The sequence below is a fragment of the Eptatretus burgeri genome, chromosome 17 (assembly GCF_056783735.1).
Source record: "Eptatretus burgeri isolate ZD-2024b chromosome 17, Ebu_testis_v1, whole genome shotgun sequence".
In the NCBI taxonomy this organism is placed as follows: Eukaryota; Metazoa; Chordata; class Myxini; order Myxiniformes; family Myxinidae; genus Eptatretus; species Eptatretus burgeri.
Genome location: NC_140977.1, coordinates 19,251,077 through 19,268,114, shown reverse-complemented (window position 1 = coordinate 19,268,114; position 17,038 = coordinate 19,251,077). Strand labels below are relative to the sequence as shown.

General features: G+C 38.8%; 1 protein-coding gene across 3 annotated transcripts in view; it reads right to left on the bottom strand.

Annotated features, from left to right (window-relative positions):
• Nucleotides 1–2,484: 2,484 nt before the first annotated feature.
• The window catches only part of LOC147009474 (uncharacterized), a 109,883-nt gene continuing 95,329 nt past the window's right edge, over nucleotides 2,485–17,038 (bottom strand). Inside the window, exon 8 of one of the 3 annotated variants that reach the window (XM_085861898.1) lies at nucleotides 2,485–3,899. In XM_085861898.1, coding sequence (XP_085718024.1) covers nucleotides 3,124–3,899 — 776 coding nt within the window. In that variant the 3' untranslated portion in view covers nucleotides 2,485–3,123. The remainder of the gene's footprint in view (nucleotides 3,900–17,038) is intronic. The other 2 variants (XM_085861900.1, XM_085861899.1) reach the window with 2 other exon arrangements.

Sequence of the window (17,038 nt, the reverse complement as noted above, 5' to 3'; positions counted from 1 at the left end):
AAAATGTGGGTTTTGAGCATTATTACTGTCCAGCTCATTAGGGGGAGAAGTTGGATTTTGGAGATGGATTTATGGAAATGGTCAGTGGTGGGACCCATTCACTTACATATAAAATTTTAGGGGATTTTATCCCTCAACTCTCATTTTCTAACTACTTACATGTATACATGTGTGTCTGTATGCATGAGTGTATGTCTGTATTGTTATGTTTGTAAGGGGGTGGGGGGGTTAGGAATCACCTTAGATCAGCAAGAAATGTATAGGTTTACAAGGTGCATGTTCCAGTAGTTAGGTGTTTTGATGTATTAAGTAGGGATATGTTAGCTTCACAGTTGTCCTGTTTAAATGTGCATCATACGAAGGGTGATACAATGTCAATAAATAGCCCTGGTTTAAAGCCCGAGAAATTGTACAGGAAGCTTTCTGTGATGGCATTGGGTGGGGCATCTGGTGTGGCATTGTGAAAGAGAGGGGAGTAGCTTTGAGATGGGCAGCATTGTCCAGAGCAGAGGGAGGAGCTTTGGGGCTCTCTGGTTCAGTGCGCTCTTGTGAGAGAAGGGAAAATTCACCTCAGAAGGAGGGTTGGTTCGGCCTCAGAGGTGAGTGTGAAGTTTTGGCACTCCTGAAAGGAATGGTATGCCTGCTTATATTCATGCCTTGTCTTGTTTGTCACCTGCTTGCCTGTTTCATCGCCTGCTCGCCTGTTTCGTCGCCTGCTCACCTGTTTTTTGCCTGCTCACCTGTCTCAGGCCTGCTCGGTCGCTTGCTTGCCTGGTTGTCGTTCCTGGTTCGACGTACCTGTGTCAGGGCTCAAACCTTGAAACTTGAATTACAATGCTTCGATTTGGAGAGACACAATCATCAGCAAATTTAATGGCCTAATCACAGCAAAGATAATGTAACTTCACACACACACACACACACACACACACACACACACACACACACACACACACACACACACACACACACACACACGCACACGCACACGCACACAAGATGTCAAGAACAGATCTATAATTTTTTTATTCATCAATCAATAAACCCAACATAAGAATCACCTAAACCATACCAAACAAAAGAATAAACCAAACCAAACAAAAGAATAAACCATACCAAACAAAAGAATCACTTGAACAAATGAATTCAAAGAGCTTACAATTAAACTAACAATTAAACTAACAATTAATTAGACAAGCAATAAATTTGCCAACCAGCCAACTAAGCACTTAACCAAACCCCTGTGCACAGGTCGAACAGATTGCCAGAGCGAATGTAACAATCTGCTCTGCCTATCTTCAGTCACTCCTGCTTATATACTTTTTTTTGGGCACATTACTCTTTGAGCAAGACCCTTTTTGCGGTGAGTGGCCTGACCTGCTCTTGCACAGAACATGCTTCATGGTTTAGCCGATAAGAGTGTGGATCAACAGGGTCCTTGTTCGTAGAACTTTCACAGGACATCTGCATCAGCAATCACCATATCTTTCTTTATCTCAACGCTCCAGAGGAGAGAGAGAGAGAGAGAGAGAGAGAGAGAGAGAGAGAGAGAGAGAGAGAGTGAGAGAGAGAGAGACAGAGAGAGAGAGAGAGAGAGAGAGAGAGAGAGGAGAGAGAAGATACATGGGGGATGGGGAAAGGAGAGATTATTTCTCCCCTCCCCTCCACCACCCATTTCCTGGGTCCACAGTGCTTTCCACACCACAGCCATGCTGCGCAGTGTTTCTACTCGGCCCGTCTCTCCAAATACAATTCCTTGTTTTGTTTTAAATCGTATAAAAAGGAAAACCCCACATCAGAACTGTAACAAAAATTTTACTATATTCAAGCAACAAAGAAAGCTTCATAAGAAAAGGAAAATATTATAAGCAAGTGAGATAAAAACAATAAAAGAAAGCTGAAATCCTTATTGCAGCCCCCACACCTGCTTCAGTGACTCCAGCAAGATATAGCCTCACCTGTTTTTTCGTTCCCTTTCCCATCTGTGCTTGAGTCTGGTGTGAGGTACCTTTAGATTTGATTCCTCTTGTATATAATTATTTATCTATTGGATCTGTGCTCCCTTCTTACACCCCCCTACCCCCTTCATCCCACCACCTTACCTTCCATGGGGTTCTATTTTCCCATGGTATTTGTGGATGGGAAATAACCCCCCTTAACATCGAAGCTGAGGTTCTCGTGTGCTTCTTGCTATTCCCGTGCACACAAATCCACCATTATTCAAATGCAGTCTGAGGAAGTTAAAAGCTGTTTGTTCCATCTATCCAGTTGCCAACGTTAATTGGGGCTGGACGTAGAAGTACGTATGTATGTATGTATGTATGTATGTATGTATGTGTATGTAGACTCCAGCAGTTGCATTTTTTACAAATTAAAATGAGTGCACTACGTGACTTTTTTGTGGAAACAAGCAAGAATTCAATTGTATGCTAAAGATATATATATATATATATATATATATATATATATATATATATATATATATATATATATATATATATATATATATGTGCACGAAATAATTTCATTTGAAACCAATTAAATAATGCAACGATCAAAGAACATGGTGATACGAGCTGAGTGAGGACAGCACTCAAGGTTTTTTCTGCTAATCATAGATGGGCCCTTCAACTTGTAAAGTAAATGCCGAAAGGGCTGCACATCCTTCATACTGGCTCTCTGCTCAGTGTACACAAAAGCCAGTGTGATTTCTCACGCGTGTTTCAAGATTGCCTGAAGGAGTAAAATATTTTTTCACAAACTCTACATTTGTATGGGGATTCGCCATTGTGAATTCCTGAGTTTCAATGTGTGCTGATTACATGAAGGATTTTCCACAAACTGTGCAATTGTATGAGCGCTCATCATTATTACTCTCACGTGTGTTTTAAGGTGGGATGATTGAGTGAAAGATTTCCCCCGTTGTGCATCGGTGGAGACATTCTCCTCCTCTGTGATTTCTCAAGTGTGATTTGAGCTCGAGTAATTTAGTGAAGGATTACCACAAATTTTGCATTCATGTGGGAATTCTCCTTGTTTAGAATATTCTTTCTCCCCATTGTGAATTATTATGTGTTTTCAAGCTAAATGACTGAATAAAATCTTTTCGCACAATTTACGTTTCTATGGGCATTCTCCATTATGAATTTTCAAATGTCTTTTGAGGTTGCACGAGTGAATGAATGATTTTTCACAAGCTGTGCATTTGTATGAACGTTCTCCATTATGAGCTCTCTTGTGTGCTTTAAGGTTGGATGATCGATTAAAAGATTTTCCACAATTTGTGCAATCGTATGGGCGCTCACCATTGTGAATTCTCAAGTGTGTTTTAAGGGTAGATGAATGCTTAAACGATTTTGCACAAACCGTACATTTGTATGGGCGTTCACCATTGTGTATTCTCAAGTGTGATTGTAGGTGAGATGACTGAATAAAAGATTTTCCACATACTGTGCATTTGTATGGGCATTCACCATTGTGTATTCTCAAGTGTGATTGTAGGTGAGATGACTGAATAAAAGATTTTCCACAAACTGTGCATTTGTACAGGCGTTCCCCATTGTGAATTAACATGTGTGTTTTAAGTGTGGAAGACCGATTCAATGATTTTCCACAAGTTGTGCATTTGTACGGGCGCTCACCATTGTGAATTCTCCGGTGTATTTCAAGGATGTATGGCCAAATGAATGATTTTCCACAAGTTTTGCATTTGTATGGATGTTCAACTTTCTTTCCTACGTGAGTCTTGTGAAAATTATTCTCTGTAAGCATTTCCTCATTCAGTTTGTCTTGTTCGTAAAAAGTCCTCTTGTTTGTTTCAATTGGCGAGTCCTGCAGGCATGTGTCTGCACCATTCATAAAAGTAGGTGCAGTCTCCATTGTGGATTCAGTGGATTCACCTGTAAATAAAACATCACTTGACCTCAAAAAAAAAAATCTGATTTTGTTCAATACTCGTAACATTATTCTGACAAATGTACCGAAGGAAAACATGAATGTATGTGTTCCACTGCAGAAAAGTAAAATATTATTATTGATGTAAATATGCAGTGCAGTGCAAAAGTTTGGGTTTTTCCAATGATATTCATACTATGGGATAAATGCATCTAATTCATCAGTGATAAATCATATGTGTTTATTACTGTAAATTAACAGCTTTTATATATGTGGATGAAATAATCTGCTGAAGTATATGAATCATATTGCAGACCCTCACCAGAAGAGAGGGCATTGCATTTGGGTCCGTATTTCTGTTTGTACACACAGAACTTGAGTACATTCGACCCATATATGTGCATTAATTACATTCGACCCATATATGTATACCTTTTGAGCCCATCATGCCCTGAAGAACCAGAAGACCACTGAAACCCTCTGGAGTCCAGAGTTTGACCCTTTTTACATGAAAAACCCTTAAATCATTTCAGAGCCTATGACCTCCTTGACCCTTTATAACCAGAATAACCTTTAATAACCCAAAATCCTTTACAACCCCAAAACCTCTTTTGACCCTTTATAACCCAAAGACCCTTAATACCTCTATTTTAGACCCTTTATCACCCTAAGACACTTAAGACCCCTAAGATCCTTTCGAACCCTAAGATCCTATTGACAGGGTCATCAAATGTTTTTGATTGTGGCCAGTCAGAACCAAAATTCCTGAGTATCTCATGGGCTACACAACCAAAGACACACATTTTAAACAAGTAAAATGCTGCATGTTGTGAACACCACCCCTAAAAATGTTCTTGCATAAAAGTTGATATATTTGCTCCCTATTCCCAATAACATGCTTCTCTCAGGAAATTAGGGTCGTTAAGCATGAGTATTACAGTCACAACTGAAATGATCACCCTGGGTATCACCAAAGCTTGGGGAAGGTGTGTGAAGTTTCCCCTCAATCTGTCAAGCCGTTCTGGAGAAGAAGATGTTATTTTTAAGTTTCTGGGTAAATCCAATATGGTTGCCAAACCATGTGACCTACATTGTCAAAGGAAGGGAACTTTTTGTTCCTCATGGATAGGCAATCTCATACCTGTAAAATTTTGCCTCAATCTGTTCAGCCGTTTCGGAGATTTTTCAGCTTTTTTTAATTTATTTTTTTTAACATGGCTGCCGAACCACGTAACCGGACATCATAAGTTTTTTTCTTTAGTTCTCTCGAACATTTTGTTGTCAGACAACACTCAAAATTTTTCATACCGATTGGATAAAGTATTTGACGTGTGCAATTATGATGCCAAAATGAAGGCACCGATGATGTCATGATTAACAATATTTATCCCCCATGGGGAGTACTTGACATGTGCGAGTTTCAATTTATTCCATGGAGAGGTTTCGGAGATACAGAGGTTCATAGTTTTTCCTTTTTTCCAATATGGCTGCCACACCATATGACCTACGACGTCATAATTATCATTAAAAATTAGACATGAGTATGTACATACATACATTGAGAGCATGTGCCACAGCGCATCGCTGCATCCACTTTCCGCCGGTACTCCAGGGGCCTCCGTCTGACCATCCCCCAGTCAGATGCCGGAGCTCATCCCCATCTCTTAGGAAGAGGAGAGTCCTGGCACCCACCCGAAGGGCCCGCCACAGGTTAACCAGAAGCGACTGCCATTTGGTGGACAACACCTCAGCACCACCCTGACACACACTAAAGTGTGTTCTGCGGAATGAAGTGTTTTGTGGTGGCCGGAGTGAAAATCCTGCCAATACCTGAGTAGTCACACCTATCGTGAAAATTCCGTGTAAATCGGACCAGCGGCTGCAGAGAAAATGAATTATAAAGGGAATAAACCCGAAAAATCACGGCGGAAAGATAATCTTACTAAAATATGCAATTTCGTCTCTGCCTGTGTCTGTTTTTTTGACCGCGATACATTCGGTCGTTACTTGTCCAATCGTAACCAAACTTGACAGGGGGACTTAGGGTCACACGATAGAGGTTGTAGCGATTTAAGTTCCCCCCCCCCCATCCCAAATTCTGTTTGTGCCTTACACGAACTACATGTTGAGGTTTATAATAGCTTTCATGGGGCCACACCATCTGGATAAAAATATTATTATAACCACAAATGTTTCAGTCAATTCTATCCAATGTGCAATTACAATTTTGAAGTCGTTATTAAACTGAAAGTTTTGAGGACACTCGACGTGATTAAGGCATTCTATACTTTTCATGTGTTCCTCAGATGAATGGATCAGATTTGTCTCAAATTTCTAGGTCTCTAGGTAAGCGGCAATGATCTTTAGCTAACAAAGCTGCTCACATGAGTCTTCAAGCATGAATGATGGAGGCTGAACAGTGGAGTTTGTGGTGCTTTAACTTGCCCCCCTCCATAAGGGGGTGTTCCACCTTGGGGGAAGTCCGTGTTACGATGTATGTCTGTGTTAAGATAGCTAATGGTGGCATTCTTCCAAGGCTACTTCTAATAACAAAAGTAACAACACTAATAATTATAATAGCATAATATTATTGCAAATACAAATCATTATCCCCCCTCCCCAAGGGTTTTTTGTGACATGCGATGTTGTATTTCTGGGAATTTACAATGGTGAGGCACGGTTTCCAAATCTCTGTCATCAGGAGAATAATTGAGTAACATATGATATTTATCTCACAAGAGAATGATTGAGTAACATGCTTTTCTTGATGTGATCTAACATCTCCGTCATCAGAAGAATGATTGAGCAACATATTACATTGATCTAACAGGAGAATGATTAAGTGGAGAATTATTGAGTAGCATATTATATTGACCTGATCTGACATAAAATAATGTCATGCATGGTCTGATCCTTTCAATGATATGATCGAACATGTTATAGTGTCGGGGATGGTCTGATTCTTTCAATGACCTGATGTAACATATTATAATTTCATGCACGGTCTGATCCTTTCAATGAACTATAAACAATAGTCAAAGTAATAATCATTGGCAATAATAACAAGGATAATAAGATGACCCCCCTGTTGCTCCTGTAGTCAGCGGGTGTACTCATAATAATAAACAGAAGAAAAACAATCGGTAACCCGGTGTCAAAGGCGTGGTACCCTGATCATATGTGTTAAGACATTAGTTGTGTCAAAAGGGAGGGCTTGACGCAGTAATGTGTCCCATTTCTCAAAGTAGCAATATTCGCTCGCTTACGCCCACTCATATTTCTCCCTTTCAAACTGGAACACATTACTGTGTCAAACACCTCCCTTTTGACACAACTCCCCTGCCGGGGGCTGGGGCTTCACCTTCCTTTCACATGATAATTTCTTTAATCAAATTGAGCTCTCAAATAGAGATCCTATAAATATGTTTTATTTTCAGGAATAAATTAATTTATTCATCATTTTTAAAAAAGGAGGTGGTAGCCCGTTAACCCCCCCCCCCCCAACCCCCAATGCCTATTTTATTCTTACACACACACGTATATATATATATATATATATATATATATATATATATATATATATATATATATATATGTAATATCCGTAAGAGAGGCTATCAATACCATTTTCTAAAATAAACCTTCTCATCAAAAGCCCCCAATGCTTTCTTATTTACCTCCTCTGTATATAAATAATGTTTATAACTTCTTACTGTTTTCATTTTTCGAAACCCTTTAAAAACTTGGTTTATTAATTAATTTGGATGCTTGTTTCCAAGATGTAGCAAGTCTTATGTTTTGTTTACTCTGAACATTTTCCATAATCTTTCCAAATACAGCATTATCCATTAATTTATAAAAGTTTGAAGCACTTGCTCAAATCCCAAATCATTTGAATCATTTGAAGCAATTGTTATCTTTTTTGTGTTAAAATCAGCCAGCCTGCCCAAGGAACGAGTTTTACAGGTCTTCCCTTGCCTGAGACAAAAATGCTGGTCAGGAGATGGAAAATGTTCATCCCTTCCTTTGAGAGACACACCTGAAAAAACCCATTGTTTTCTCATTTCCGTGTTGTCATTAACTTGTCTTATTTATTGCCGAACCCAAAGTTTGGCTTGTTTCATTCAGAGGATGTCAGTTGAGGAGTATGCCCACCTTGTAGATAAATCTTCACAAGAGAAAAGGTGAGTTGTGTTTAAACCAATTCATTATTTGTTGTTTTATGCAGAACCAAATCACTATAAGATGAATAATTATTGCTTTTTTCTGACAGGCTGTCCCCAATAACAAAGTTGACAACTGATGTTGAAAATGAAGCCAATGAATATCATGAAGAATGGCAGAATATGAATGAAATCCTTACTGAACTTCAATCAGTTCTATGGAAATTACATGATGAAACTAGAGGGGGAGCACTCGGTTGAGTGCAAAACCTCCGCCGCCAATACTGCTGGGTCACTTAAGTGAACCTGATATCCTATTCATTGTAGGTCAAAACGGATCAGACTCTACTGAACCACGATTGAATAAACTAAACTAGATCGACGCGCATGTAGAAATGCCAAAAAAAATAGAAATTTTTTTGTAAAAAAAAATTGCAAAATTTGTTGTTTTTTTCTCTAACAATTTTTTTTTTGGGGGGGGGGGTGGAAATCACTGAAAACATGTAGAAATGCAAAAAAAAATTTCACATATTTTTCAAATAAAATCGAAATTTTTTTGAAAAAAAGTTGCAAAATTTTGTTTTTTTTCTCTAACAAATTTTTTTTTTTGGTTGGAAATCACTTAAAACATGTAGAAATGCAAAATCAAAAATTCAAATATTTTTTCAAAATGGCCACCATTGCAGCCATATTGGACTTTGGACCAAGTCCAAAATGTAATGGCATGATCCTTGGATCATACCTAATCCCCTCACCAAGTTTCGTCGAAATCCATCTAGGAGTTTTTCCGTAATACTGTTCACAAACAAACAAACAAACAAACAAACAAACAGACAGGGGTGAAAACAGTAACCTCCGTCTATCTTCGATGGCAGAAGTTAATGATGAAGTGTTTCGAAGATTTTTCACACCCTTTAACTTTGGATGAGATGTCAAATGAAAGGTAAGATAAATGAGAAACTTATACACAACCTTTTTTAAGCATGAAAGACAACTTGGTGATAATTTTTCCCTGCTTGTTTTTTATTTCCAGCATTAAAAATGAAGCAAACAACATGATGATTGGTTATGAAACTAATGAATTTCACAACCTTGAATGGGACGATTTTGAAATTCCATGGAGTGCTGACTCATTCCCAACATGCTGCAGTTTAAACCTCCGTCTAGATGAACCTGACACAAAACTCAATCTTCTGGAGGTTAATGTTTTATTATAATTCTATTAATATCATTAAATAATCATCTTTATACAGTATATCCTAATGGTTCTTCCCTCTGTTTTAAACAGAATATGATGTCTGAGTTTCAAAATGGCAAGCCATCCGAAGCAGACTGCTGGGAAAGAAGATTTTGTTTTACAATTGAATATTTATTCCCACCCAAAGAAAAATGTTTAATGTTTTCAATGTTGTTTAATTATATCTGCTTTGCTTACAATTATTTAATTCTTGATTACAAAAAAATGATAAAGGAGGTGTAAAAAGAGAAGGGGGAGGGGGGAGAGAGAAGATGCGCTCCCCCTAACAACCCATTGCTCCCCTCCCTGTGTGTATGGAGATGTGATGAGGAGGGCAATGGGTCAAGGGTGGGGGTGCACAAGGGGAGGAGATGATGGGGTATATGGGTGTAGCTTGTGCGGATGGGGAAGGGTGGGCGTGGGATGAATGGGTGGTGGGTCAAGGGCGGGTGTGGCATGCATGGGTGTAGCTTGCATGGGTGTGGCTTGTGTGGGTGGGGGAGGGTGGGGGTGGGATGAATGGGTGGTGGGTCAACGGTGGGTGTGGCTTGTGTGGGTGAAGACAAAGAAGGGGGGAGGGAGTGAGTTTTTAAATTAAATAAACGCGTTGTGTGTGGGGAACTTATAAACTAATCATTGTATGATGGATGTGGTGTATGGATATGGATATGGATATGATGGATGTGGATGTGGTGTGTGAGTGTGGCTTGTGTGGGTGTGGTTTGTGTGGGCATGGTTTGTGTGAGCGGGGTCAAAAAAGGGATGGAGTCCATTTTTGAAATTATTTTTTATTTTAAATTTATTATCTTTGTCTTTTGTAATTCCTGTGAATAAAATGAACCTAAAATCTCTTCTCATTTTAAATCATAAAATTTGTAAGTCCAAGGAACTGTATTTATTACATCAACGATTTTTAAAAGTTCATTCGTCCATCGTTTAGTGTAACCTTTCTCAAAATGAGATTTCCACCTGTATATTCTTACTCTATCACCAACGTTGAACTAAGGCTTTCTCAGATTAATCTCTTTGTCATATTCTAATTTTGTAAATGTTTCTGATGGCTTGGATTTTGTTGAGGTATGAATCGTTTCATTGTACTCATCTACAATGTCCTGAATTAAAAATAACCATTGTTGAGAAGCGAGTTGAGTGAATTTTTTTTATATATATATATATATATAGTCTCTTTTAAAGTGCGAATAAAACACTCAATAACAACCGATTTTCCTTCATTGAAGGTGCTGTATAATGTAATACCATTATCTTTAAGAAAATTCAAAAATGGTTTGTTGTAGTACTCCGTGCCCTCATCCATCCACAATTTTCTTAGGTTTTCTCTTGCTTTTAGTAAATATCTGTTGGAAGGCTAACATAAGAGTATTACCTCTTTTGTTTTTCAAAGGAACAACCCACGCATAATTACTCCTCAAATCAATAACGGTTAAAGCATACTTGTACCCTTATCATTATTGAGTTCAATCAAGTCAGCGGACCAGATATAATCAACTTCTTTGGAATAAATCTTCCTTCTATTAAACTTTGTGATTATTGGTTTATGTAATTCATCAATGAATTGCTCTTCAATCTTTATGACATCATTAGAGCCCATAAGTTTTTTGAATTTCCAAGCCTAAGTCTCAATTTAGCACTGATCATCTTCTTCACGAAGAACTTATCAACCTTTTCTCTCAAGGTTGGATTTTGCATCAAAGACAAATTATACAACATTTCTCAATCCGCTTTGTGTTATTCTTCCAATATCGTGCTATTTCCATAATCAATATTGTGCTTCATACACACTTCATCAACTCTGTTTTTAGGTTTAGACCAATATTTAGGATTGTTAGCATCATATAATCTTTTATCCAAGTTTTTTCTGGACCCCAGAAAGAATACCCTGGTAGATGTAATTCCCCTGGTATTCCAGTTGTTGTAAATTTACTTCCTGATAAAATCTTTTGCATATCTCCCCCACATTTTTGTTTGGAGATGAATTTACTCTTTTTAGAGTGACACATCGAACATATCCGTTTTTGTATAACCCTATTATTTTTATTTTTAACATACGAGATATTTTTACTCTTAGTTTTCTTTTTACATTTGAGACAATAACTCATTTATTTATGAGAAAAATTCCAACAGAGTTCGAAAACCTTTTTCATTTCCAACATGTACATTTGAATCTTAATTTTTTAAATATAAAGAATCCTTGGAAATGTCTTCACTCTCCTCCAGAAAAAATGGAAGAAAAAATGTAAAACTTTAACCAAAGTCAATTATACCAACATCGTCAATAATATAATATTTTCCTTCTTTCTCTTCTTTATCTCCACTTTCTCGTTTAAATGTTCTCCCTGAAATTGCTGTTAATACTCTTGACCCACATTTTTTTTGCTAGACTTGTCAATTCTTTGTTTTCCTCCTCAGGGCGTTGAAATTGATTTATTTTCTGTTTGTATTTCGTTTTAATCTTTATATCAATCTTTGAAAATTATTGGTTTAATTTCTCTATCCTTTCCCAAATTTCCTCAACATTTAATATTTTCACGTGTTCCTTTTCATCTATCTCAACATCCCTTTCAACCCTTGAACCATCTGCCCATAGAATATCATACATATTTTCATCTGGATTTCTTGATGTTCTTGTGCCCAAAATAATTTTTTTTACAACAGGAAACCAATAAAATTTCTTCTGAATTTCAAAAAGAGCCTTGTATTTTCTCAACTTTAAACCCTTTTCATTATTTAACATTTCAGTTAAATCCAAAGTTGTCGGTTTAGCAACATCAGTATAAAGCCAATCTTTTTTGAAAACACCCCATTATTTTCTTGGAGAATATATTTATTAAAATACCGAATACTCTTTTCTTGTAGGTATGCTTGGACACAGAAATGATAATTTTCTTGAAGCCTTCTTGCTGTCATTTATCAGGTCAGGTATGGGAGCATGTGCCAGAACAGCACGTCGCTGCGTCCACTTTCCGCCGGTACTCCAGGGGCCTCCGTCTGGCCATCCCCCAGGCAGATGCCAGGCCCATCCCCATCTCCTTGAGATGATGGTCAACCTGCTGCAACCACGAGGCACGTGGTCGGCCCACTGGCCTCCTCCACTCATGAGACTCCCTCGCTGAGAGAATCTGGTGAGCAGGATCAGCGTCAGGAAAACGAGCCACATGTCCATACAGGCGCAGCTGACGCTCACGGACTATGCAGGTAACAAATCTCATCCGAGTCTCTCTCAGCAACCGCTCGTTGGACACAAAATCCGACCAGCGATAGCCAAGGATTCTCCGAAGAGACCTGGTACCAAAGGAATTAAGTCTCCGTCTCAGATCCTTGGTCAGAGTCCAAGTCTCGCACCCATAGAGCAAGACTGGAAGTACCAAGGACCTGAAGACTCTGACTTTCGTCCTCCCGCACAGGTACCGGCAGCGCCACACTCCATGATCCAGTGAATCCATGACTCCCCAGGCCCGACCCAGACGTCTATTGACCTCTGACTCGCAGCCAGCAGAGACATGAATATCACTGCCAAGGTAAGTGAATATCTCCACGACCTCAACATCCTCACCACAAACAGACACAGACAGGACAGCAGCATCCAAGATGTCACCGAAAGCCTGGATCTTAGTTTTGACCCAAGAAACCCGTAATCCCAACGGCTCCGACTCCTCATTCAGCACCTCGAGGGCCCCCAAGAGGATGTCTAAAGTCTCCGCAAAGATGACTGCATCATCTGCAAAGTCAAGATCCGAGATCTTGACATTCCCAAATGATGCACCGCAACTTGATCTCTCCGACATCCTCCCTAGAATCCAGTCCATACAAGTGCTGAAAAGTGTGGGGGCCAGTACACATCCCTGACGAACTCCAGTAACAACTGGAAATAAGTCAGAGATGGTACCACCACACTTCACAGCACTCTCAGTACCAGAGTAGAGTTCAGACATCAGATCGATCAGTTTTGGTGGCACCCCACGGAGACCAAGAATCCTCCAGAGGACATCCCGATTCACTGAATCGAACGCTTTACAGAGATCAACATAGGCTGCAAGCAGCCCCTGCCGAAACACGCGTCTGCGTTCGGTGAGGACACGAAGTGCAAGGATACGGTCAATCGTTGACCTCTTTGGTGTAAAGCCCGACTGCTCTGGACGCTGGTGCTCAAGCAGATGGTGGCGAACCCTATCGAGAATTATCCGAGCAAAGACCTTGCCCGGCACTGAGAGCAGCGTCACCCCTCGGTAGTTGTTGCAGTCTTGGCGATCACCCTTCCCTTTCCAGAGAGGGACAACAAGGCCCCTCTTCCAGTCAGTTGGGATGATGCCTGTGTTCCAGGCAGAGCACAAAACTGCATGCAACGACACGAGTGCAGCATTTCCACCAGCCTTAAGAAGTTCGGCATGGATGCCACAAATCCCTGGAGCTTTGCCCCGTTTCAACTGGTTCACCACAGCCCGTGTTTCCACAAGCGTCGGTGGACCACAGATTGATTGACCACAGCAACAGGGATTGTAACACCCTTGACGTCCAACTCGACAGTTGGGGGATCAGCCTGGTACAACCGCTCAAAGTAACCGGCCCAGCGGGCCTTCACTTCAGACTCCTCTGTCAAGAGCCTACCACTCTCTGCTCGAACTGCAGTGCTCCGAGGGATGGGCTTGGATGAATGTAATGCGCGAATTCCCCTGTAAGCGGGACGAGAATCACCTGTCCACAGGTAATGCTCTACCCCCTCACAGATTCCTCGCACATAGGCTTCCTTGTCCACCCTCAGTGCACGTACAGTTTTACGCCTCAGCTCCCTGAACAGCTCAGCTCTGCCATTCAGCCTGGCCCTGCGACTCTGGTCAAGAAGTTGACCAAAGGTCAAGAATTTATGTATCAGAAATATATGACAGATTAATATAACAGGTAATACCTCCCAATTTTCCCATTGTTAAATCAGTTTGTATTCCCTTAATTATGATATAAAATCCTGTTCTTTGTGTTTTCATGATGTAAACTACGACAAAGCTGTTATTGATTTTAGCCTCATTAAATTAATTTATTTGGTGTTTGCTAATCGTGCTTCACAAAGCTCAATATCGGCACCAAGTGGATAACATTCTTCCTTATGAGACTGATTTAATTCTTTCATGTCTTCTGGGTTTATTTTAAATGACTAATTATACCCTAAACCATTCATATCATATCTCCAATGTGCTATTCTCATACAAACGATACGCCCTTCTTTATAAAATTTTATTTCAATGGGAACTGTGAATTCTGTATGATCTGGAGATAAACTCAACATTTATGTATCTTTGGAATATGCAGCCATTGTACTCTGGGATATGTATTTTGAGAAATCACTTAATCTCACCAAGTCATTCGCCTCAGTCGGGCTTGGATAGTTTATTAATTTATAAGCATTTTTCATATTAATATTTTTTGTTATCCGATATTTCTGTCGTTCAGCCAGTGCCTTTGTGTAATAATTTGATAAATCATCATCCAGTTCTTGGGATACACCAAAAGTAGAAACATCTTTTCCAACATCAGTCATTTATATTAGATTAAAAATAACATCATAAAATTTTTTTCTTTTTGTTGAGTTGAAGTAACACACTGAGACATAATTGATTACAACACTTGGAATTTAATGCTTGGAAAGGAAATGTATGATAAACACCAATATGAAAGAATTTCATGACTTCAACAGGTGGTGGAAGTCCATAAGTATCAAAATAATATTTAACCTGATTATTATAAAGACAAACCCAATGAGAACCGTTTCCATGATGATCTTCTAAATTCATAATAATATTCTTTGTATATTCAGACAAGTTTGTTAATTCATCTCTCATACAAATAACCACATTATCAATTTTTAATTCCTTATAATATTTGGCAAGTTCTGTATTTGATGTTGTATTCTTTCCAAATTTTTTGAACCACTCATCAATGCTCATTTATTTATGAGAAATATATTATCCATTACCCCTTTTAGTTAATTTTACACTGGTATGTGCGATAGAAGAAAGCATATCTCCAACTAACAATCTCGCTTTATCAGAGAGGCTTTCAAGTTTTTCAGAAAAATCTACAATTGTACCACTTCCACCAATTTGTTTCTCCAACTCTTTGTTATGTATTTCCAACTCCTTTTGAGCCTGTATTTGAGCCTTCCTTTCGTTGGCAGTTTTCAGCGTTGCTGAAAAACCACCCGTCAATGCTCCAGCCACACTTAAACCAGCAAATAAAGGAATTGGAAATGGGAGACATCCTCCACTCGTCTCTCTTATTGCATATTTCTTCAACATTGGTTTTGACATTTTAATTTTTGCGAGCCAGTATCGTTCAACATTTTCACCTGTTCTCTTGTGAGCAAAACATCAATTATTACTGCTCCTTTTCTCTGAATTGTATTAACGATAATCATACAAGGCTTTTGATTTTTAATCCAAGATGATCGTTTATTAAGATTGATTTGATAAACATATACCCCAGTTGGCACTTCACCACTCATTTATTTCTCAAAAAATTATGTGAGACTAATCATCATACCATTATCTGTATTAATCTGTAATTCTGTTTCTTCCAAAAGCAAACTATGTGGATCAACTTCTTCACTCTCTCCTCTTTCAATGTAAAGGGAAGCATCCACTCTAATACACTTTATAGTTTCCTTTTGAGCACTCAGGTCAATCGCGTAGATTGTATTTAGGCTTTTAAATGCAACCATATCCAAAATGGGTTCTTTATAACCATTGCTTTCACACACCTTTTGGTAAGACTTGTATGCTTCAGCATAATCATTTTTTTCCCAATCAATTTCCAATCTATCTCATGGATAAAATGTTCCATCCAGAGAAACCCGAAGTTGTTTCACCTTCGCATTATCACCCAATGCATTATTCTTATCAGTTGCCTGTACATTTGTATCGGGCTTCGCCATTGTGAATTCCCGTGTTTCAAAGCGTGCTGATTACATGAAGGATTTTTTACAAATTGTGAAATTGTATGAGCGCTCATCATTATTACTTCTCATGTGTGTTTTAAGGTGGGATGATTGAGTGAAAGATTTTCCCCGTTGTGCATGGGTGTAGATATTCTCCTCCTCTGTGATTTCTCAAGTCTGATTTGAGCTCGTGTGATTTTAGTGAAGGATTACCACAAATTTTGCATTTAAGTGGGAATTCTCCTTGTTTACAATATTCATTCTCTCCATTGTGAATAATTATGTGTTTTCAAGCTAGATGACTGAATAAAAGCTTTTCACACAATTTAAATTTCTATGGGCATTCTCCATTATGAATTTTCAAATGTCTTTTGAGGTTGCACAAGTGAATGAATGATTTTTCACAAATTGTGCATTTGTATGGACGTTCTCCATTATGAGCTCTCATGTGTGCTTTAAGGTTGGATGATCGATTAAAAGATTTTCCACAATTTGTGCAATCGTATGGGCGCTCACCATTGTGAATTCTCAGGTGTGTTTTAAGGGTGGATGAATGTTTAAACGATTTTCCACAAACTGTGCATTTGTATGGGCGTGCACCATTGTGTATTCTCAAGTGTGATTGTAGGTGAGATGACTGAATAAAAGATTTTCCACAAACTGTGCATTTGTATGGGCATTCACCATTGTGTATTCTCAAGTGTGATTGCAGGTGAGATGACTGAATAAAATATTTTCCACAAACCGGGCATTTGTACGGGCGTTCACCATTGTGAATTAACATGTGTGTTTTGAGGTTGG